Source organism: Phalacrocorax carbo, chromosome 3 (genome assembly GCF_963921805.1).
Source record: "Phalacrocorax carbo chromosome 3, bPhaCar2.1, whole genome shotgun sequence".
NCBI lineage: Eukaryota > Metazoa > Chordata > Aves > Suliformes > Phalacrocoracidae > Phalacrocorax > Phalacrocorax carbo.
The window spans coordinates 16,768,114-16,792,727 of record NC_087515.1 but is presented as its reverse complement, the minus strand read 5'-3'; the positions used below and the strand labels follow the sequence as shown (position 1 = coordinate 16,792,727).

General features: G+C 34.3%; 1 protein-coding gene across 1 annotated transcript in view; it reads right to left on the bottom strand.

Annotated features, from left to right (window-relative positions):
* DNAH8 (dynein axonemal heavy chain 8) overlaps positions 1-24,614 on the bottom strand; it is a 138,729-nt gene that overhangs the window by 9,586 nt on the left and 104,529 nt on the right. Inside the window, exons 71-84 of the mRNA XM_064448596.1 lie at positions 23,114-23,269; positions 21,580-21,762; positions 21,142-21,247; positions 20,055-20,307; positions 19,765-19,955; positions 14,591-14,712; positions 11,813-11,931; positions 10,504-10,706; positions 9,510-9,583; positions 6,190-6,342; positions 3,919-4,074; positions 1,701-1,817; positions 862-963; positions 319-479 (exon numbers count right to left, since the gene is read on the bottom strand). Coding sequence (XP_064304666.1) covers positions 319-479; positions 862-963; positions 1,701-1,817; positions 3,919-4,074; positions 6,190-6,342; positions 9,510-9,583; positions 10,504-10,706; positions 11,813-11,931; positions 14,591-14,712; positions 19,765-19,955; positions 20,055-20,307; positions 21,142-21,247; positions 21,580-21,762; positions 23,114-23,269 — 2,096 coding nt within the window. The remainder of the gene's footprint in view (positions 1-318; positions 480-861; positions 964-1,700; positions 1,818-3,918; positions 4,075-6,189; positions 6,343-9,509; positions 9,584-10,503; positions 10,707-11,812; positions 11,932-14,590; positions 14,713-19,764; positions 19,956-20,054; positions 20,308-21,141; positions 21,248-21,579; positions 21,763-23,113; positions 23,270-24,614) is intronic.

The window sequence follows — 24,614 nt, the reverse complement described above, 5'->3', positions numbered from 1 at the left end:
CTTTCTCCAGTTGAATTGTATGGAACCTTGTATCATATGTTCATATAAAAGTTTTAAAATGCTTTCAAATAAAAAAATTTCTAAAACCATGAGGAGTAAGTAATAAGAATTCTGACTGCTTTAAAAGGACATATAAAATGTAGCTGAAGATACTGCATTCATAATCATGTACTTAACATCAAGTGTTCTACTTCAATAGTGAGATTCACATGAATCCTAGATTTCCTATGAAAAATATACTTTACTGAAGCATTTCATAGGGATTTTTTTCCAGATAATAAAAGGGTCTTTGATTTCAATATGTTGAGACCTACTTACATAATATCAGCATTAGGATGAAGACCAAAGACCTTTGGGCTGTCCATGGCAGGGAGTGACTGGATGTATTCAAAATACTGTTCCAGGGTTTTGCACACTGGAATTTTATATCCAGTGTGAAAACAGAAAGTGCTGTCAAACATCTTTTCATTAAACCATACCTGTGAAAAATCAGAGGAAAACCACACAATTACTTTGCTACTCAGAGGTTTTTTTAATCTCATTTTTATTCTTGGAGAATTCAGGTTCTTGTTTTAGCTATGACATCTAATTTTACTTGAATATATAAGCAAATCATTAAAACCTGTGTCTTCTAAGTTTGAGTTCCAGCTGTCTTTTTAATAGTTTCTGCTCCTCACTAAAGAGAAACCAAGGGGAAGAACCTCACTGCCAAAGAATGATGCTTTGAAGAATTCCTTTTACTCTGAAGAATCTTATAAACTGGTGGTAAAGTGCATATTCAGCAGAAGGAAGGTCTTCTGATTTCTGTATTGCAACTGCCAATAAATATGACAAATAACCGTGTTTGTCAAGGTCTCTCACCCTTGCAAAGCAATTAAGAAGACGCTTATCAAAGTCATCTGTGACCCGGCCTCCATATTGTACTTCTCCAATCATGTAGCGTACTGTGTTCCATGATATCCCCTGGTTGCAAGTAAAGTAAATAAAAGACTGTGGTTATAACATGTAAGAAAGAGGTATCCAGCCTGTAATTTCCATATCATCTGAAGCTCATAAGGCTCTGAAATGCCAGCTGAAAATACCATTGTTGCAACAACAACAACAACAAAAACCTTTATTTCTAATGCTTTTTCTGAGCTCAGCTCTATAATTTTATAGTAGAGTTGGGTTTGATCCTGCTATTAGAAATATAACTTACTATTTCTTGTGTGACCTGAAATAATTCGCAGCTGCTACTGCCTCTCTTCTATCTTATCTTTTCCCCATTTCCCCCAGTTTCTCATCTTGCTCTACTGACAAAGGGCTGCTTTGCAAGGAACGGCTATTCTATTACGTTCCCTGACAAAGAGTAGAAGACCAAATGGCAGCTATAGAGAAGTTTGATTAGCTCTGTCAAACTCTGTAAACATTTTAGCTCCCTTTCAAAAACAGATATTGCATAGATCTGTTAATATTTTAGATATGGTACTGAAAAAAAGATCAAATTCTGAAGTTCTTGACTGTTACATATTGTTACATGGATGATAGCACACAAAATATTTCAGCTTCACAGTCTTACAGAGAATCTGAAACTTTGATCATTAGAAGCTGTACTGAAAGAACAGCAATGAATAAACTATAATAATTAGTAACATTGAAAAAGCAATTACAGATGCTGTACAACGCAATTAAATATACTGTATGCAAATTTTAGTATTTACCTTCTTGGTGTCGCATTCATCTAGGTGATTTTGTATAAACTGAACGCTGGCCGTAAAGTCTGCTGAGTTAAATTCATAGGGAATATTCCAACCCAAAGGCCCAAACTTGCGTCGTTCCTTAAGAATACAATTAAAACCAAAAATGCTTATGAAACAACATATAATTATTTTTATTACTGAAGTTTAATAATAATAATAATAAATAATGGAATAAAGAAATTAAGAAGAAAGCTAGCCTAGGAAACAGGTGTGTGCCTCATACACATCAGTAAAAAACAAAGCTAATTATTAAGTTACACCATGAGGGATAAATACTTATAGAAAATGCAACAGAATCATTTATTGCTACCTTTACTAATCAATGTATCAGTCATAGGTTTGAAATGTCTCATGTCTGTGTGGATGATCAGATTTTTATGTTAAGTAATTTAATTACTGAATCTCTGCATTTGTAGCACACTCAACAATTCTGAGTTCCACAGTTGTTCATTTTTTTCTACATATACAGTCTACTAATGATAGTTTCAATTTTTTGAGCTCATGTATTAATGCTCAGTTATCCAACAGCTTCTAGGTTGCCCCTTTTGTCTTACTGTTTCACTGTATTGTTTTAATATACGTTTTTCAAAATTCACAAGTTTATTATAAGGCTGCCACCACTGCATTATTCAAATTTATTATTGCATACATATTTGAAAATAAGATTATAACACTTGCAGGAACAGAAAAATAGTTGACTATAAAAGTAAGAGAATATAATCTGCAACCGGAACATTTTAAACATCCAACACTGTTAGATTTCTCACAACTTTATTTTAACTGCCTCAGTTACACTGCTCAATGATTTTTTTCAGAACATAGAAAAATTAATCCAAGAAGTTAAGAATTAGATTGCTGAACAGTGCTGACATTTATTAAATGAATAAACAGTGTAATACTGACATTCTAAGATTAACTCAGTAATAACATATTTATTAGAGTTTAAATAACTGACAGTCTTTGACATCTAGTTAAGTAACATTTAGGTACCTTAGCTACAAGATTTAAAAAGAACTAGAACTGAAAAAAAACTTTTATTTTTTCAAAATCAGCTATTGTTTATAAGCATATGAGACCGCATTAACGAATAATACCCTGCAGAAAGGTATAATGATTTTCTGCCAAATTCTTTGAATTACTTCTTAAGCTATATTTATCATAGCGATCTTGTCACCAAAGGATATTAGGAATTGGCCAGTTTAAAGGCAGGGCAATGTATATACTGGTTGCTGATTGGCAATCCATAAATAAATTTCTGAAAAGATTAATAGCTATAATATTTTTTAAAAGTACTGATGGTTGGGTAAGCATAGGTCTTCTAGTTCCACAAGAACAGTATAATCCTGATGCACTACACAGAACAACTTTCTCACTGTTTATAAATAGGTAGAAGGTGGAAAATAATGCAGAATACTGTATCTTAATAGGGACCTCAACAAATTGGCTTTCTCTTTCATCATCTTTGCTACACTAAAAATAGGAGCAGCTCAATAGAGCCTAAGGCTTAAATAGCATTTCAGAACTATTTTGAGATCCTTCCTGAAAAGAAGGATATTCAGAGAGCTCAAAATGATGGTATTTATTGTCATGTCAAAACTTACGTATCTTTGAAGTACAAAGTATAGATATTGTGCTTACATTGGAATTAATATAGAAAACACATTGGCACAGATAAAAATAAGATAAAAAGAAGATGCCAAGTTGTAGAATTTTATTTAATTTTAGCCATCTACAAAGTAGACAGCTACTCTAAGGTAAGCGTCTAGATTGCCTTTAAAAAAGAGTGGACAGAGTGATCTATATCCAGAATGTAATTCACTCTTTTGTAGAGAAACAGCTAAGACAGATAAGGTTATTTTCTTTTTCAAGGTACTTATCTATTTCTGTTGACTACAGAGAGAGTTTTTCCTTTACAACTTTCCCTTACTTCGAAATGACTAACTTTTGGACAGCTAAAATTAAATGAGAAAAATCCTCATTCTAAATGTCCATAGTATGAACATTGTGTAAAATTTATAAACCAATTAAGTGAATAAATAACCTTGAAATACGGATTACAGAAGTTAAATCTTCAGCCCTGCAACATAATGCTAAAATAAATATCAGAATGTGTATTGTCAGGAACCTCTGTTAAAGTGACTCCACACATAATAGCATTTGCAAACCTTATAAGTAATACCTGAACAGTAGAATGCAGGAAAGCTACAGTGTAAAGCAAAGGTTTCCACATAGGCATATTGCTAACATCTAACAGATCCTGATTAATTCCAGAAAATGTTCTTTTCAAACTAGCACGTACACCTTGGGGAGGTTCATTTGTGAACTTGATAGCAATCTGTCATGTAAAAAAGATAAAGGAATTAGGTTTGTTTAGCTGAACAAAACCAGTACCATTAAAAATCTCACAACTATTAGTTATAAATAAAATGTAAATAGTTGAAGCACTGTAGATACAAAGTTGAAATGTAGTTTTACTATAACATGCTTTAATATAACTTATTTACTCTTAAATGAGTTTGAATCAGAATAGGCTACAAAATTCTGTAATATGTATTAGTTTAACATTTTGAACATAGACCTGCAGTTTTTGTTGGTCAGAACCATCCCTGACACTTGTCCATAGGTCCAAGAATTTTAATCAACAATATGGAAGCAACTGCCATGCTTTTCAAAAGGCATCATGTAGTTGTCTGTCCCTAATTCAATGACTGAATGATAGAAGAGAACAATCCAGAGTAGATGACAAGAACTCTGTTGTATTTCTGGTCCCAGGACTTCACAGTAAATACAAAGAAATCTCACCCCACCTCAAAGCAAATCTTTGTGTTCAGAGTGGCTACTCTGGACTCTCTGGATATGTCTGCAGCAGTAAATTAGATTTACCTGGGAAGGTTCCTGGGCAGTCTGGTAAGCAGGCATGGAATCTGCATTTGTGGTAGTAAACTGCCACAGCCCCTTGGAATACAGCCCTTTACTTTCATGTGAACTGGCTAATGGGAATAGTTTCTACAAAATTTTAGTTGTCAAACCATGCCTGCAAATTATTTGAAAGAGTGCCAGTTGAAAGAATGCCAGTTAGCACAGGGTTTCAGGTCAGAGAATGTTGTAACTACTTACTGTTATGGCCTACTGCATTCCGGTGCTGGGTAATGTTCATAGGCACACTTGAATCTGTTAGTTCAGACACAGACTGGCCTTACCAGAATCTATATTCTTTGAGACAATTTCAAATGCTGGAGGAACCCAAATAAAAATATTTTTTGGCTCCAACAGTAAGTAATTGTCTGACTAGATGAGTAACATGGCAGCATGCATTGAAAGGGTAGTAAATGCCAGGCTGCCTACAGGCTGAATGCAAGCATGGCTCTGACCTTGTTCTACTTAGACACTTAATGGAAGACACTGATGAATATGTACTTCACCTTGCAGTTTTACTATCTCCATATTTGTGGTAAAGAACTTCAATTATTTTAAAGGAATGACTTTTCAACTTCAGTCTCACAAACTTATTTCTGGGCTATAGAGCTCAGGCAAGCTGTCTCAGAGATGAGCTCCAGCCTTCTGCAAGGACCTATCTGCACATGAACACACTAGAGCATTGTACTGAATGGGAACACTTGCTAACCAGTCTTTCCACATTTCAAAGGATATCTTGGTCAGTTTTTTATTAATGTTCTCTATAAAAACCCCAAATTATTCCTTCCTTTCTTTTGAGAAAGAGCTGACCTTTGGTTTGTCACTTAATCATTTTCTGGAATCCCTGAATACATTAATATTTTAACAGGTAATGTGACACTGTAGACTGGGAAATCATATGTAAAACATTTGAGATAAATGCAGTGAAGATTCGTCCAGCAACCCTCTCAGTTGTCTATTCTCACTTTTAGCAAACTGTATGTTTATATACCCCATTACTCATAAACACCTTGAAGATGCAGGGCTTAAATGCACTTTGTAAGAGTTATGGTACTGATTAAAATGTCTCCTTGAGATCCACAGAACAACCATTTGTAGTTTATCCAAAGAAAAACAGGTAACTTCTTGGTAGATGATGTTCTTTGACATGTGCTGTCCATGAGTGTTCCATCCTCTTTATCCTTTATTTCAGACAGGGAAATCTGGAGGAGTCTAAGAGCATCTGTTCACATTACTCTGTTCACAAAGGCAAATGGTTGGGCAAAAAGGGATGCAGGTAAAGCCTGACAGTTTTGATTCAAATGTTTCTGTGTACAGAATTACTGTGAATTCACACATATGTAATACATCTTCAAGAACTTTCAGTCACTGGTAAGTAATCTTCCTGTTTAAAGTGGTATTTGCGTTGTAAGGTAAGTTCATTTTATCTTGGGCTTTGGGGTGCTTTTCCCCCCATTTATTTAATTTCCATTTACACACTTAATCTAAATAATTTTGACGGCATAAGGTACCTGAATTTAATATTTGAACAAACCTGTAGCAGCGTAATTGGGAATTTAGGATGTGGTTCAGTAGTTATCCAAATTCGAAAAGTCTCATCCTGTATCTCAGCAGTAAGAAGAGTCTCCAGTAGTTCATCCATAAAATCCAGTCCAAGATGACAATTCTGAAGTAACACCCAGCCTCCCTAAATAAGGATACCGACTGTTACCATATAAAATTGAGAACAATTTATTCATAATGCTAAAACCAACTGTATGAGAATCAAATTTGGTCTTGCATGTTTGGTTTTTTGGGGTTGTGGTTTTTTTGTTTTGGGGTTGGTTTTTTTTTTAACTTTTGGTGGATTCCTGAATATGTATTATTTGATTTTGTATTAGCACAGTTAAAGCGAATAGGAAAAGTTAGTGCAAAAGTTACTTCCACATCCTATTGTTGAAAATAACATAACCAGAGCCAATATTCTAAGTGAAGTACCAGTGCTACCTAGTGGCAAAAAGAAGTAATTCCTGTCCTCTCCCAGCAAAACCAGCGATAAGCAATCCTGCCATCAGATCCAAGAGAATGTGAGCGAAAAAGTAACAGCTGAAATCTAACCTTTTTTTAAACTTATTACTTAATAAGAAAATCTAAAGTAAGTGTAAAGAGGAGGTAACAAGAGTCTAAAACTTTTCAACTGCAATTAGTTTATCTGCAATAAATGGATGTGTATGAAATTCAACCTCCGCATATTAATTTCGATCTTATTCAGCTCTCCAGTTGCATGAAAGCTCTATTTTGATTATCATCTCCCTGAACTTCTTATGAATTTAAATTCAATCAGCTTTTGTAGCATCACTTTAGAAGCCTGATGAGTCAGAAGCCTGATATTGAAATGGAGCATTATTTAATCGGTTCTAAACAGTGATGTGTGGATTTCATTACAGCTTGTAATTTCATTTTGGCAATTTTGGTTTAGTTCATTTAATAAGAAATAACATTTGGTGATATAATTGAAATATTTATGGTGAACTGATGGATACTAAAGAAAAAGGTTAAATGAAGGGGGGGGTTTCCCTTCTTCTATGGGGAGCCAATTTTTGAGGAAGATCTTTAATCCATTTGTGACATTTCCAAATTAATCAGGCTCAGTTTTTAAAAATTATCTACCTGTAACACAGCACAACAGTTTAATCATATACTCTTGGCCAGATGTAGGAAAAAACCCAGATATCTGTATTCATATTCATGAGTTCTGTTCTCGCAAATCCGATGTTCGCATATCCCTCCCTTTGTAAAATCTGTACACCATCAAGGCATTTCGTTCAGAAATTGTTACTAGTAGCTCTACTAGAGTGCTGTTTAGAGTATCCTTATGGTTTTAATTGAGGGCAAAGAAAGGCAAGGATGCCCCAGTTTCTAACATTCCAATGAACTGGAAATTCATTATCATTCTAGACAAAAGAACACAAAGAAGTATGAGAGATATATGTTTGCATTTGCACATCATAAAAAAAAATGCCATCTTCTATAAAGAGATTTCTTTTTCCTCTTTTTATAAATTGGTGTACATCTATATTCCAGTAGTGGTGTCACAATATTCAGTAGGACTTGAGAATTTACTGGGATACAATATAGACAACTTCCACAACCAAGGCTGCATTAGCTAGAGAACCTTGGATTATACAGTAATGTCTAGCAAGTGCGCAGTAAAGGCCATATACAAATCTTATATTATTCCATAATGGAGAAACAGAAATGAAGTGGACTGTACTATGGTCAAATGAATAAATATCATCTGGCAAGAGATTTTTTTTCCTCAGATGAAGATATCTCACAGATAGCAGGCAATACAATTGGAATTCCCTGAACTGATGCTGCCCGACCTTTTCTTTTTTCTGCACAAAACACGGGAAGTCCTGGAAAGGCTTGGAAGCACTTCAGTCTATCAGATTAAGAGGACAGGACTTTGCAGAAGTCTAAAGAACCATTTCCTCATCTTAGTGTGATTAAACATTGGAGAATAAAGTGATAAAAGAACATTTTGTTAGATGGAAATCTGAAATAATCATGATAATGACTCTGCAACAGTCTCAAAAGTACATTAATTCTGTGTTGTGATCTCATTTTCAGTGTTTGTCCTTCCAGAGCTCTCATGCATGAGGACAGATACCCAGGGAATCTAATAGATGTCATGTATTGTGAGGAGTTACGTTTTAAATCTCATCATGAATCCATCCTTAACTTTTTATCTAACTTTTGATGAATACTCCCACTGTAGGTATGAAAGCATATACTGGTTAACAAATAGGTAATACGGTACCAATAAAATCTTTTACTGAACACAAGTCAGTTCAGGCTCCTTTAGGTGACTATTACAAGCAATGCTGTACTCCTGGTTTAGTAAGGACTAACTGTCAGTTATGGTCAGATGAAAAATTTGTTTTATTTACCAATATAGTTCTTGCAGTCATCTGGTCTCTGTTAGTAGAGATATTCTAGTCCTTCAGAATACTCAAATAAGACCAATTCCCGATATTTTGAGTTTACAGGCAACTCTGGCTGAATGTCTTCATTTGCACTGGCCACAACTCTTTTAAGTGTCCAGCTGACCAGACTGTGCTACCTTTACACTGTACCGATTATATGGAATTTGAGGTGCCATTTACCATCCTTCTGTAGCTGCTTCTTAGACTGCTCATGTTTTTACTGTTTGAGAATATCATCTGCCATAACAAAATACACTACAGTTTTTAAGAGAAAAATTCTTAAATATTGTTTGGATATTCTTAGACTTCCTGGGACTTAAAGCCAAAAGGACTGGCAATTAAAGAAACAAAGAACAAAAAACAATTGCAGGTGAGCAAGAGGCCCTCTCATTAGCACAGATGTGAGGAAAATGTGAGGCAGTATTAGAAGCCAGCGCCTGCTTCTGCATCTACAGCTTTAAGCTATGTGAGCACTCACCATTTTATGTAGTATAAACTATGCAACTTCTAGGTCACTCTCGTAGGGGCAGGAGAGGAAAAAAAAGAATGCCAATAAAGAGGTGGGATCTGCAAGTCCTGAAGGATGGAACTATGACACGATGTCCTTTCACCTTTGGATAACAGCATAGTGATAATAAAGTAATGTGCTACCTTTGAAAAGCTGCTCAATATTACTGCAGGCAGAAATATTGACCTGAACTCCACCGGCACATGCATATCCCAAAGTGGGATGTGTTTAGGCTCAGGCACTCAAGGAGACTTTTTTACCCTGAGATATGCCTGATAGTAAGATGAAAATGCAAAATATTAAAGATTACCTGCAAAAGAGGTGCAAAAGAATGCTAAAAGAGAAAACCAACTTATATTGCAGGGGTTTTTTTCCTACCTGTTGCATTGACATCTGTATGAATTTGCGTGCATGAACTTCTTGTCCTTGACCCATAGAGATGGTCCTACATTCTAGAACATATTTGACAATACATGATTAATGAACTTACATTCTTCAAAGTAAGAATTCAAATTCAGTCCAAAAAAACAGTGATATAAATACAGCACAATTAAGTACATTTTGTACAAAAATACATACTTCTGAAAATAGAATCTCTTCATCAGCATATTATTCTACTCTGTATACATTTTCTAAACATTGAAACTTTGTAAAATAACATTAAAATATACATTCACAATATTTACAGTGTTTGTAGAAGTGAAAGACTGTGACTAATGTTATTATTGCCAATGGGAATTTGTGCCAAATTTTAATGAAGGCATGGTATTTGAAATATGAACCCAGATTTTTCTTGAAATATAGGTAATGAAGCCACATAAATAAGAACAATGCCTAATTGCAAAATTGCATTTGTGAACTTATTATTGTGACTAATATAATTAATATATATATCTGTGTCTGACTCAGTTTGTATACATGAACTTTCAAAATTTCCACACAATGTAGCCATAAAGTCCAGAATATACAAATGCAGATCCTGTGGGTATTTTTTGTTACAAAGTAATCTTGTAAGCAGATTGCTGATTTTTATGTCACCTGCAGTGAAGAGTTAAAACAAGAAAACTGTATAGTCGCCATGCAAAAAAAAAAATAATTAATATTGTCTTATAGTTAGGAATTAAAAAAATGTCATCACTGGGAAGGATGATAACAATTTATAAAAAAAGAACAGAAAACATTACTGTTCAACAGCACACAGAATGATCCTCACCACACCATTAAAATATTATTTTATCTCTAAGATGATGGTTCAGGACCAATCAATAGTACAACACAATTTAAGAAACACTTTTCAGAAAAAAAAATCTCTGAAATTACTTACATTACCCTTCTGTATCATAACACATGACAATGAATAATTACTTCATACCTAACTTATGCTTCCTAGCCAAAGAATCAATCTGAATAGTTGGGTCAGAACCCATAGATAAGAAACAGATGAGAGGTGTTCGTGTGTCACTTTCCTCCCAAGTTTCTTCTAAATTCAAAATGACTGGTTCTATATATTTCTCATCCAAGGAATTTGCAATGTATTTTCTGGCTTGGGAAAGCGTTCGGTCTGGACACCAAGACCTAGAAATAAAAATATATACCAAGATACAAATTCAATGCCTCTTCGTGTTCCAAAGATCAGACTTAAATTAGAAATTCTATTTTTATCAAATAGAGATTTCTGCTTCATAATCTGCATATATATATATACTCACATTCATATATGTAGGCTTGGCTTTACAGATATAACAATAGACAGTGATAGTAGTCTTCCCTCTACCTATGACTGTTTAATACTTTTTGGTTGCTTACAATTTTGCCTTAAGTAAACCCTCTGCACTGTAATTTTCTGTTCTGGGTACCTTTATCAGGTTGGGACATTCTTCATTTTAAACAGAGCTTTTGTATCTGAGGATCCACGTAGGGAAATGTAAGATCATTTTGCCCTTTAGTAAAATTCTGCAGATGTTTCATTGAGTCTGTTAGTCTTTTAGGGAACAGACTCAACTCTTATGCACTGGATTGCATTTTTGTTGGGGATGAGTCTTTATTTTTTCCCAAGGGAAAAAAAAAACCCAAACAGCTACTTTTGGATAAAAGATATGACTTTGCAAAGCTTCAATTTATAGGCTTAGTATTTAAAGGCTTAGGACTTAGGTGCTCCCCATCCCCCATCAGGGTGTATAGGATAGAACAATACAGTACTTCTTCCATCAGATTCTGGCCTTCTTTACTGCGCAGGTTGAATCTGCTCCAAAGACAAATCACAGTCTAGTAATGAATGTTGTTTTTTTGTAGTATCTCTGATTTATTTGTTGTAGTACTTGGAAAGTATACAATGAACATAGGGAGATATGATCTCATGCATAAACATTTTGAAAACTATCTGAATTATTCTACTTTTTCAGAGGCTTTTTGTAAAACGCTGCAATGTGGTTCCCAGTTTACATTTTTCATTATATAAAAGCAAAGCTATAAAAGTATTTCCTAGAAATAACTTTTTTTAGACTCTTCAGAGGATAGCTCCAAAGTGAGTGAATTAAATCATATTTCATGAGTGATTTAAATAATATTTCATGTCATCCAGAAATTAATAAAAATTACACTATTATGATAATAGTGTACCAACAGACTGAGACACATGATGCAACCATATATGCATTTCTCAATTTTATGAAGATGCTCACCTGATGAGTAAAAGCTTGCGAAAGGTATCAAGTGAATCATTATATCCATCAGGTATAATTTCTTCCTCGGGAGCGTCTTTATCAAACCAACTTTTCCATCCCTTTTCATTACAGGTTATCTAAATTTATTACATTAACACACATATAAATATATTTCAGCTGTAGCAAAATCCCCTTGTAAATGTATATTTTAATGAGAGTCTCTAATTGTTTTAGGATATATTACAAACAATATTAAGAGTCTGTAGCATTTAAGACATATGCCATATGAATTGCTATTAATATATTACAGCTAGAAATTTTAGTACTAAGATGCAGGCTCTTAAAACTAAGCAGTTATTCATGGATTCCCCTCCCAAAGGCATGCAGCTACTTAAGAAAAATCAATAATTTGTAGAAGGATTCTATACTACAAGAGAAACACTCTGATTAATTTATTCCTTCTGATCACAAAGTACTAAGAGGAATAGAAAAATCTGTGCCAGTACAGTCCAGCCATACAAAGAATCACAAATTAAAAATAACTGCCTCTTGTAAGCTTTTGACTTCAGAAAATAACCCTGACCACAAATATGATCATTATTTAGGCACCTCTTAGAACCCACGACCTAATAGGACAAGGGATACCGGTGGACAGAACACAGTGAAAATTGCTATGCAGTTGAGGACTTAATGCAGTGACTGAGAAGTAGAAGTGTCAGCTACTGCAATATTCTCAGATCACTGGAAAGAGAACAAGGAACACACTGATACCATCTGTTCTGAAATACAGTTCTATATGCTTATTATAAAATGAAGCTCTGTCCAGTTGACTGACTTGGTTTCAAATAGAGGTAGTTTCAAAACAACCTACACCAAGCATGGGCTGGGAGAGGAGTGAAAAACAAACATATAGGGACCTCTTCCAATGACATATTTCCTGTAATGAAACTCATTCACAGAGATTCACCAAATTCATCAGACAGAAACACCAAATGTCCCTTTCTGAACTGTAATCCAAGTCTGAGAAAAAACTTACTTTAAAAGCAAATAGCTCATTTCTACATGGACTGACATCAACGAACACATGCTACGAGAGTATTCAGAGGAGGTACCTTCTCAAAGCTAGGCCACGGCGAGAGACAGGTTGCTGAGCTAAAGGGATTTTTGTTCACTCAGTAAAATCATTAAGCTTTCGTTACATATTTCTTTTTATCATCTCTTACTGAACTACAGCTGGAAGTAGTAACAGTGTGAAAAGGAAGAGGGTCATTAAATGTTTGAATAGAAATATGTCTTTATTAAACTAAGTTAGGTATCTGGGACTGAAGGATTTAATTTTTAGAGAAGAAAAAAAGAGAAAATCACAGGCAACGTCTTGAGAACTGTGCATACCATTTTCAAGCTCTTTTTCTTAACTTTAAATCATTTTATATTTGTATCTAAATGAATAACAATACAGCTGTATTTAATATGATGAGCCCAATAGAACAGCATATCCAATGGATGCAAATAAGTATTAAAAAGATGGTATTTCCATATTTGCATTTTTTATTCATATCCTAGTTAGCATCCTCCCAGGTTCCATCTCTGCCTATTACTAAAACCACCTAATTGTCACTTTTCAACTTGTAAATATATGGCAATTTTAAGTTAGTGCTAAAAGATTAGTTTAAAAAGAGGCTTTTTGGGGTAACATGGTTGTCTAGGTATTTTGGAGTCTAAAATTTTGTTTGCACCAGTTCTAGAAAAAACTTAGAACCATTAAAATCTACAAATTAAAAGGAAAATACGTAAGTCATAACCCCCATGGCTAAATTTAAACAATGTTATAAGTGTGCAGCAGCATGCATTTCAGGTTCTGGTGCCCTAACAACCCAGTGAAGGCTTAGCTAGAATTCCTCCCGTTTCCTCCTAACTCAGTATCCTGTTTTGATACCTCCAGAAACCAAAACCTGGAGGAAATGGGCTGGTATGTATCCATATCTTGCCTTGATACAGAGTTGGGAAACAGCCAGGACCACTTCCAGGTACACCATATAGGTAAAATCTCTGCTACCCTTCAAGGCACTAAAGGCCGTCACAAAATGGACTTCGTTGACCAAGGCTGTAACAGCAAGAACTTAATCCTGATTATCAGCCTGATTAACAAGGATTGGTTAGGAGGTACAGAAAGGAAATACTTAGGGAGTGTTTTAACTGCTCTAAAAAAAAGATAAATTTACCAAAATAAAGAAAATAATTGATACACAAGTCACAAGCTTATGTGCATGTAAGCTCATGTATGTCTTAATAAAATAAATAGTACTTTTATAACTAGCTCATCATATCTGAATAACATGTTCACCTTGGAATGGAAATAAGCCTTTAAAAACAAGCAGCAAATAATTTACCTGTAAAAGTCTATCAGACTTAGGAGGTAAAACATTGTAACTTAAAACCTGGCACTCATAGATTAACTTTCTGAGCCTTTTTGATACCTCTACTTTTTTTCCTTTCTCCTTATTTCTGTATCTCTCTCACTGGCTTCCTTTTTCACTATTTCTTTGCTCCTGTTCTCTTCTCTTTCTACCTCAATGACTATAACACAAAATACAATAAAGCAGATTAAAGAAAAAAAAGTAGAGCAAATATACCTCAATTCATGCTAGCTATCTGTTCATTTCTATGCCTTTATTCTGTATTCTCTGGCCTTGTTCTTAACTACATCTCTTGGGCATTCTCAATGTAAAATATGGGAGAACAATTATGATAGGAAAACTGGTTATTAACATTAAAAATATAATTAGTAGATATCACCTGACTCAAAATTTCTGCAAACTGTGGAATTTTGCTCAATTCCACTAGGTTTAGCCACATCACATCAAGAATCCAGCGGAAAGGTTTGGATGGGCAAGCCTGTAGATCCAGTGCTGCACCTCCTGTAGATAGAAACATTCTGATGAAATACACATGGTATTGCAGGTGTCAAGATATATTTGACATTTCTTTTTAAATTATGTTTTCTGACCCATGTAATTTTCACTGGGGTACTAACTGTACTCTTGAGTACTTAGCATTTATTTCATAAGTTCCTAGGGTAATTTAGTCTGGAAGGAACCTCAGGAGGTCTCTACTCTAACCTGCTCAAAGCAGGGTCAGCTATGGGACAAAATCAGGTTTTTGTTCTGTCTGGTTTTGAAAATCTCCAGGGATGGAGACTATACAACCTTTCTGGATGACGTGTTCTTATGTTTGCCTCTCCTCATAATGAAAAAAATTCTCCTTACACACACTTGGAACCTTTCTTTTTTTCAGTTTATTTCTGTTGTCTCTCATCTTCCTACGGTGCACCACTGTGAAGAGCCACACTCTGTCTTCTTAATGGCCTTCTCATAGGTGTTTGAAAGCTACTGTCAGGTCTCCCCTAAGCCTTCTGTTCCCCCAGCTGAACAAGCCCAGTTCTTTCAGCCTCTCATCTTAGATCATGTGCTCCATATAGTTTGTTGTTTTAAGTTTATACAATGATACTGATTATATTTTAAGTATGGGAATTTCTTTAATGATCTATTTTCATCTCTGTTGATAATACAGTAAAGAAAGTTTTGTATATGTCTGAAAGATAAAAATATTCCTCTGAAGAGTTTCCCTTAGATAGTCCATATTTGATCCCACTATTCCTGAAAAGAAAAGAAATTGAAAAGAAAGCCTTCTTTTCTCAACTGCAAGCTTCTATCTCTTCTCTAATGAAATGCATAGTTATAATAGCCAAAGAACATTACACATGTTAACAAAGTAATCTCCTGGGGTCATTGGAAAAAAACCTCAAACACAACAAGATAAGAAAGAAACTGAACTGATGGAATCAATCAATCCCAGACCAGACTAACATGCACAAACCATTTTAAATAGCATATATAAGCCCAGATAGCCAGTAGATGATACATGCTTCACATCCTCTGATACGCAACTGAAGAGGAAATACAAAGGAACACCTCTGGGATACGTCTGCAGTCCAATTTTAGAGAGATTAACTTTTAACTTTTTATCATAATTAACTTTTAATCATCATTTTCTTCTTGCAGCTGCTTCTTCCACAGTCCTCCACAAATTAATTAATGTCACTTCTTGAGAAAACTAGAGGGTGTTGTTAGAGTGCTTTCCAGAGCTAAGATCATTTATTTATTTATGTGACTGGTATAACGAATTTCACCACTTGCTACAAACAAACTAAAAAATCACCTTGTAATAATAAGTATTATTTTTAGGCACTTTTATGTATGTAAGTGTATAGTCTATATGTGTGAGCTGTAATTATTTCAGTACTTCCAAATTATACATACATGGAAGTATGTTCCAAAACCTACATACATAAATGTATATGTAGTTGCTTTTCAATTAACATATTAATGGTTTTACAAACAGTGTCTAATTATTCCATAGATTATCAAGAGGCTTTAACACAGAGATTGTTTATCTTATTCTGCACCCACCTCATCCTCAAATTCTCCATGAATGAGATGAAGAGAAAATGAATCATAAAAGCAAGAAGGAAAAGAACAGAAGGCAAACTTATCATTGGAGTGAAAAGGAGATTAGAATATTAATTTCTTAAACAAAGCACAAATATTATTATTTAAGAAATTATTGGGAAGACATTATATATAGTGTTTTTGATGCAGACAAAGAACTAAGACTTACTTTAAAGTTCTGACACAGTATAGGAAAAAATTATGGCGCTGCAAATGTTATAATGCAACAAATTCTTTCTGATTTTCCTGAAGTCTGTTCTGCTTGCATTATAGAATTTACAGGGGAAGACTTGATTCCTTGAGACATTTTCCTGCAGGCTTCCAGGATGCAAGAATTTTATTTATATTATCATTGATGATTTTCAAGAAAAAGCAGTTCTGTTTCTTTTAAAAGAATAAACAAAATTCAGAAAGACTAAGTATTTTCTTAGCTACCTGAATATCCTTAAGTAGAAACACAAGAATCACCTTGCTGAATCTGGACATTAGGATACCAATGGGAACAATTAATATTAAAAGAAAGTAAAAATTTAAATGAGTGGGCAGTAAACAGATCTTAGGGAAGTTTTGGCTTAATTTTTGAGACAGACTTATTCAATGAAGAATGAGAATTACAAAAGTGTAAACAATGTGTTTCTCATTGTAATATTTGATATTCTTGCTATTAATACACACACCTAATCTTCTAACAAATCCTGCTAAGCTCTTACGGTTAGCCATTGGCTATGTTAGTAAGTTAAATATGCAATGCCTGAAAAAGCCTTTCCTTTCATTAGTTTTCATTTGCCATTCACAGGCTGAAAAGTCCAAGCATCTAGAAAAATTTGTGCAATGCTTTCCTCCACATATGGATACACTTAGAAATAACCAAGAAACAGAATTAGAAAGTATTAATATATGATTTGAATGTTTTCATGAAGGGCCGATTAAAGCAAACTCTTGTTCAAGAATGTGAAGTTCGTATGTACAAATCCAAATTATCTCTGACATGCAAAAATGTAAAGCTACTTCATGTGCTTTCATTACAACGTATTCCTACTGTTGTGCTTTTTGTACTTCCCTTTACCTCAGGGATGACAAGCTTCATTAGCCTCACAGAAAGAAAGGGCTGCTACCTGAAATCTGAGGTGCAAATAGTGATTTTCCTGCATTTCCTGTGACTACCTGTTAAAGTTTGCTTCAAGCATCCTCTTATGTCTTTGGCATTAGGATGTATAGTTTGAAATAATTGCCTGGGATCCATGTGTGGATCCCAGAATTTCCATTTAGTGTCTGAAAACTGAAATAATGGAAATCAAAGAGGGGATAACAAAAAGCATTTACACAAATCTGTAATCCATTATTAGCATTATTATTACAAAATGATACCCTGTTCCAGAATCACATCTTTTGCAAATTTAATACAATCGGCCAACAGGAATATTTTTGCAAATTACTGAATTCTGTGAGAGAATCACAATCACTTCAGCCAAAAAGACTTTTCTTAATTTTAAGACTTAATCATTAATTGTCCACAAAATAGCACACCTGGCAATATTTCTGGCTTTTAAGTCAACAAAGATTTTTTTCAATTCCTCTGTAATGTGTTCTTGAATATTTATGTAGCTGCTTAGCAAAATGTATTTTCTGCTAGAGAAGATCATATTCTTCACTTGTGCCTGTCCCCCACTTTCTACTGGTAAAGGAGACAGCCTACCTAAGTGTCAAGATACCTACAAAATTGTCAATGAACTCCTTAGATTTTCTCATATATTTTGGATTTTGTTTCTTTCTACAGTTTTAATAATTCTATGCCACAATCGTGGGAGGCTATTTTTCTATAATCTGGGGACTATAGCATTAAAATATTCAGGAAGGGCCTAGTGTTTGGCTTTAATGGAATACAGTGAATAGAATGAAATTCAATTATGTACTTTAGCAGAAGTAAAGATCTAGAGTAGATAATCTCCTGAGACCAGCTGAATAATGAGTTCTAGAGACGTTTTCATTTCAAATAGCAATGTTTATTTCACTAAGACATCCCCTAATAATATGGCTGATGATAAGCCATGAAAGCTGTCATGGAAAAGAAATGGAAAGAAGAGGAAGAGAGATTTATTTTTCAAATAAATCCTTTTTTCAGCTGCCCAACAATGTTTGGTAACATGGCATGCATTTTGCACTAAGAACTGCTCATCCAATGAGGAAAATCAAAGAATTCCTTCATTGCAGAAGATACCTACCTAAGAGTCCAGGACAATTTGACTAGACATCTGCCTGCTTCCCAATCTGATTTAATATCATGTGAATAAATACAGAAAATCTAATGTTGCTTTGGTGTCATTTTATACACCAGAAGAATTTCTCAGTGTCATTTTATACACCAGAAGAATACACTATCAAGTCAACTGTGGTAAAGCTAGGCAGGAAATCGCAATTATATGTTCTAGACAAAAATTGCTAAAAGTACTCCTGTATTTTATTACAAATTCTCGTCAGTTACGAAGGGGTAAGTGACCACCTTCTATTTCAGATGCCCAAGGTATATCTTCCTTCGGCAAAACAAGAATCCATGAGCTGAGAAACCAAGAAATATGGTTCCCTGTCTAATGCTTTACACTAAAGCAGACAGTTAACTTTGAAAGTATTCCCAAGCATTCCCTGCCTGACATCATTGGTAAATTGGTAGCTGGATATCATTCTCAAAGGGTAAAACCATTATGAGAAACTGGAAAGCAAAACAGAAAGTGAATTTAATCTTGTTTCCTATCCATTTTATTCATTAAAGGCAGATAATGATTTTCAAATCTAGGTTCACTACTTTGACATTTGACCTGTGCAAGATTCATTTGAACACTGTAAAATTCAAACAGATTTTATTTGGACCTCTGCATAAGCAATTGTGATCACATTTTTTCAGCAGAGGCACAAATTCACAGAGTACAGAGGAGGCAGACCAGGCCCATTGGGCCACAGAAACACACTACGTTCTCTAAAAGTTAGCTGGTTGGTAAAAGTCAGAGAAAGCTCAAGCTGAAACTGGTAAAAGACTGTCTTCATGTGGAGTTGTTCTGGCAACTTAGAAGATAGCTTTATTCAGCTCCGTCAAAGCAGGGAAGCAAAAGAACAAAATACAAAAATAAATAAAAAATTACAAAAATTATAAATAAATAAAATAAAAAATAAATTAAAAATATCCTTATAAAAATAAGGATACCAATATAATACAAAACCACACAATTATTAAACCAATTGATGGAGAGGAGTAGAACTATCACTCATCTTGATGTCAGGATAAAACACAGCCTGGGTAAATGGCAGAAGTAGAACTGTGATGAGGAACTGCATCTACCTTCACAGGGATAAGGACAGAGGCAGCTCCCACAGAACTGCATGGTAGAAACCATGCAGCCATACTTTGAAATGGTGTAAAAGTTAAAAAAATTGAAATTAGCTCTACATATAACAGTTTTTTAAACTTACCTCTAATAAGTGCATAGAATTCTCTGTTTTTTATATGTCCTCTCTCAAGATCAATTTTTAATGTCAGGAGGAGGGTAAAGAGGAATTTGTGGTTTTCATACAAGCCTCTAACAGAATATGAGTAAGTTTCAAAGGTAAGATACTCAATTATGTTTGAGATTCTTTTCTGAGGTAAAGGAGACTTCTTAGATCTGAATCATGAACACAAAGCACAAAGAAAGCATGTTAATAACAGCAAATACATCAGAAAGACAAACATCTGAATAGTAGAAAAATCTGTGTCTTCCTACTTGGCCATGGATTGATCAAATAACTTCAAGAACTGAGCCAATGAAGTTTGATACATATTATTGACCATGCTCATTTCTGTAATAAGAAAATAAAGAATGCTTCCACGTGTAGCAGCAGGTCGATATTCCTCCTGAGCAGTGTTAATCTTCACTTCAGTTTCTGCTGCCACAGACAACTTTTCAGCTACTTCAGCAGCTGTTTGCTTAGTTGTTTGCAGAACATCAATCAAAGATTCATCATCTACTAGTGAACCTAAAAATTAAAATATTGGATGTTTAAGACATTTTTATAATAATTTTTTGCACATTATATGTGTAAAAATAGAAAGGCCAAATTACAGGAATTATAAAAAATGGAAATTATTTACTGAATTGCAGAAAGCTTTTAAAATGGAGACCAAACAAGACATGTAACACTAAAAACTGTTATGTTCAACATGCTAAACAAATGCATACAACCTCTGTCACTATGAATATATCTATGCCAACAGCCTTGCAGCATGCACTAGAGAAGTCAGCTTTCGTATGTATGTAACATACATATGTACATATGACGTACAGAGTACTTCAATTATTTTAAAGCCTGTTGATTGGTACACTCAAAGTCCAAAAGACTTAGGGTCCTAAACGCAATGGTCACACAACAGTATTAATGCATCTCAAGTATTTACTAATCAATTTCCTGGAAGTTACCAGCTTCTTTTTCCACCAAAGAGACAGTAATTGATCATACACAGGCAAAAGACTTTCAACACCATTTAAGCTAAACCCATTGAAAATGCAAAGTACAATGGGGAAGCATTTGCTTATGATCAGATATCTCATTTGAGGGGCAGAAGAAATTGATTTGTTTCACAAAAATTGTCTAGGTGTCACAATACTTAGTGCCTAGGGTTGCATATAGTGGCATGCTATAGTACCAAATCCCTCATGTGCTGGTAAATCACCGTACTTCAAATTTCTACTGTTGGATGTTCTCTTATTGTATCTTGGATGGATAAAATTCTGTATGGAAAGGTTCTAATGTGAATCAGCTTAATCTGCCTAATCTGCTTAATCCTGGTTCTTTTACACTTCGATACAGAACCTCTGGTTGTACTTAGTTTGTACAAAAGATTGTCTTCCAGTTCTTTCATCTTCCTCTTATTAAAAGTTACATCTTCCATGAGTTTAACTCGTTCTGCCTCTAGTTCCTATTATTAAAAAACAAGAAAATGGCATGACACTTTATGGACTGTAGCCATGAATCATACTTAAAATTCAGTTGCTGTTTTTTCAAGTTCATGAAATGTGCATTTTACTTTTTCAGGTATCTAAAACGTGTTTTTATAACATTTTTTTTTAAGCAGAATTTTTTCAGTATCTTATGAAGTATTGTTATTTAGAAATTTCTATACTGCATCTGGACCACATTTTAGAAAATGGTTGATCTTGTTTTTCCATTTGTACATTTATTTTTCCTACACACTAAAAACAGTTAAAACAAATTAAGCATCACTATGGCTTGTAGGTACTGTCAGTTTACCTGTTTTTCAGTAAGAATTACTCTTCTCAGTAACTGATTCTCAAGTCCTTTCATTGTAACAGTAAAATCAATAATTGATGTTTTTGCATTAATTTCAGGGGTGAAAGCAGGATTGGGTAGCTTTGTAGTAATGTACAGTCTAAATGAACTCATGACATCTACTTCCTTATCACCAACTTTCACCTGTGGGGTACGTTAGAATAGTATTAAGCAGAGGAAAATGAGCTTTATTCGACTCAATAATATTGATCAGAAAAAAAATTACATTATTTAAAATGTCAAAGAGAGGAAGTTAATTTCACAATTCAAATTTGTCATGAAAATAACAATTGATGACCAAACATAGCAGTTGTGGTACATTATAAACGTAGCATTCCCCTCCAGGTAAGTAGCAGGATTACTTCCACCATACGTTCTAATTAATGGCTTCAGAATCATTTGGCTTAGGTTTTGTGCTTCTAATAACACCTCAGATGAGGATGGTAGAAACTACTGACTTTGGAAAAATCATTGTTCTTTTGTGTTCAAGGAAAAATATAAATTATTTGATCCAACAATGGAACACAAATTATTGGAAATTAATTCTATATTTATTAAGACTAAGTGGATCTTAAAGAACTTTCTAAAGGAACTATAAATTTATTCAGATTTCTTCATAGAAATCTTTGTAGAAGTTAAGATATGCCAAATCTGCAGTCAAACTTGAAAGTTGAATGTGCACAAGGAAATCTGAACACTCTGTATGACCCTCTAAGGCCACTTCAAATACCTGGCTGAAGAAGGACTAGGACCAAAAAACTCCCTTATTGTTTCCTCTGACATGCAAAATAAAATTACTACACAAAAATAGTAATAATTTTATTTTCATTATCGTCAACAATATGGTCTACCACCTCTCATATACCCCAGCCAGTTAATTAAGACTATTTGAAAAAAATACATATGGAAATACACAGCGTGTGCAGTCATTTTATTGCAGGGTGTTTGAAGGGGCATTGTTTTTAAAATTTGGAAGCAATTTTTTTTTATCTAATGAAGGTCAGAAAAACTCATGATTTTTCAAGGTTGGGAATATACTTAATATTATTAATAAAACTTCCTGCTTTTTGGATTGTTCCATCAGAAAGCAGATCTATTCCAGATTAAAGATTTTGCAGTTGCTACAATCGGTGGTCCACACTAGGAAAAGATAGACCTTTTCAATTCTGTTAATTCTTTTAAAGGGTGTAAAATGAAATTGCTTGAGAAATCAATAGAAACTATTGTAAGCATGCAACAGGATAAACATAACTGGTTCCGGTCAGTTTGGAATCTTCAGTAGTAACTTCAGTAGTTAAACTCAAATTTTAGACTCATGAACTTACTACTCAGCTGAGGCTCTGCCTCCTGTGTTTTATTAGTTCAGTTTGATTCTTCACACTACCCAGCTGAATACAAAGTTTACCTGATTCAGCAGCTGTTTGGAATAAAAGAGTAAAATATAGTTCATCACAAAGCTAACTACTTATTCCAGGTCTTTTGTTTTACTACTAACCTTAAAAGAAGTTCCAGATTTAATGAAATTCTTTTCTAATATATTATCAAGGACTGGATCCAGCTCTTCACCTATATCTTCAATCAGGAGTGATCGTCCCAGTGAAAGACTATCTTCTAGGTGTGTACGGAAATACTTGTCATTCAAAGTTGTTACCTCAAAAAGTAAATTATAAAATGATATAAGGACAAAAACATTTATTCAAAGTCATACATGAAAACTGCAGATCTAACTATGAAAGTTTTTCATTGGTTTTGCTAGTTGCATTTTACAGAAAGTAATAAATGTTGACCGTGCAGCAATTTATGCAGAAATACTTCTTGTGTCTACAATGAATAGTACCATAAAAAGATGAATGAAAAGATTGGCTGTAATGGAATCTGCAAAACTTCATTATGAGAGTAATAATGTACCAAGTAAAACTGGTATACCTTATTGAAGATGTTACACATATTTTTGAAACCACAGATGCCTAATTTCTAATTTTCTATTCTATGTCCTGAGGACTAGGTTTTCTAATCTTAGCTTTTCTTTCTGGAAACCTGAATTCAGTCTAACAGATGAATTGCTGTTACAATATTATGAAATCAGATTTTTGAATTATTATGAAATGGCATTCATAATATATGAAATCATTAAAAGACATGAATAAATAAATAAAACACTACTTTTGCATTGCTTTGTTGATTTTGACTCTCAGAAAGTTCTCATATTATTTTCAAGATTTTCTCTACAGGTATGAAATAGGACCATTCTTCTAGAAAACAGCTTTGTAGAAAAGAACCTTAGGGTCCTGGTGGACAGCAACTCAAACATAAGCCAGCAATCTGCCTTTGCAGCAAAGGCCAAAAGTGTTGAGGAAGGTGATCCTTCCTCTCTGCTCAATACTGGAGACACATATCTGGAGTCCTCTGTCTAGTTCTGGGCTCCCCAGTATAAGAGAGACACTGAAGTAAATCCAGCAAAAGACTGCTAAGGTTATTAAGGGATTGGAGCATTTGACATATAAGGAAAGCTGAGAGAGCTGGGATTATCTAGCCTCAATAATGTTCACAAGGGTATTTACCTATGTATATAAATATTTTGTGGGTGAGAATGAAGAATAGGGAGACAGACTCCCCTTAGTGGCACACAGTAACAGGATAAGATGCAATGGGCACAAGTTGAAGTATAGGTAATTCCATTTAAACGCAAGGAAAAAAAAACCCAAATCTAAATCTTTGTTGTGAGGGTAATTGAACACTAAAACAGGTTGCCCAGAGACGTGGTGAACTTTCCATCCTTGGAGGTATTCCAAACCTGACTGGGGACAGTCCTGGACAACCTGCTTTAGTAGACCCTGCTCTGAGCAAGGAGGCTGGATTAGAATATCTTCGGAGATCACTTCCAGCATCAACTCTTCTGTGGTTCTGACAACTTGCTTTATTAATGATAAAATGATATGCAAGAACTTCACATTCACTTCACTTCAAAACTTAAAACCTTCAAAATCTAGAGATCC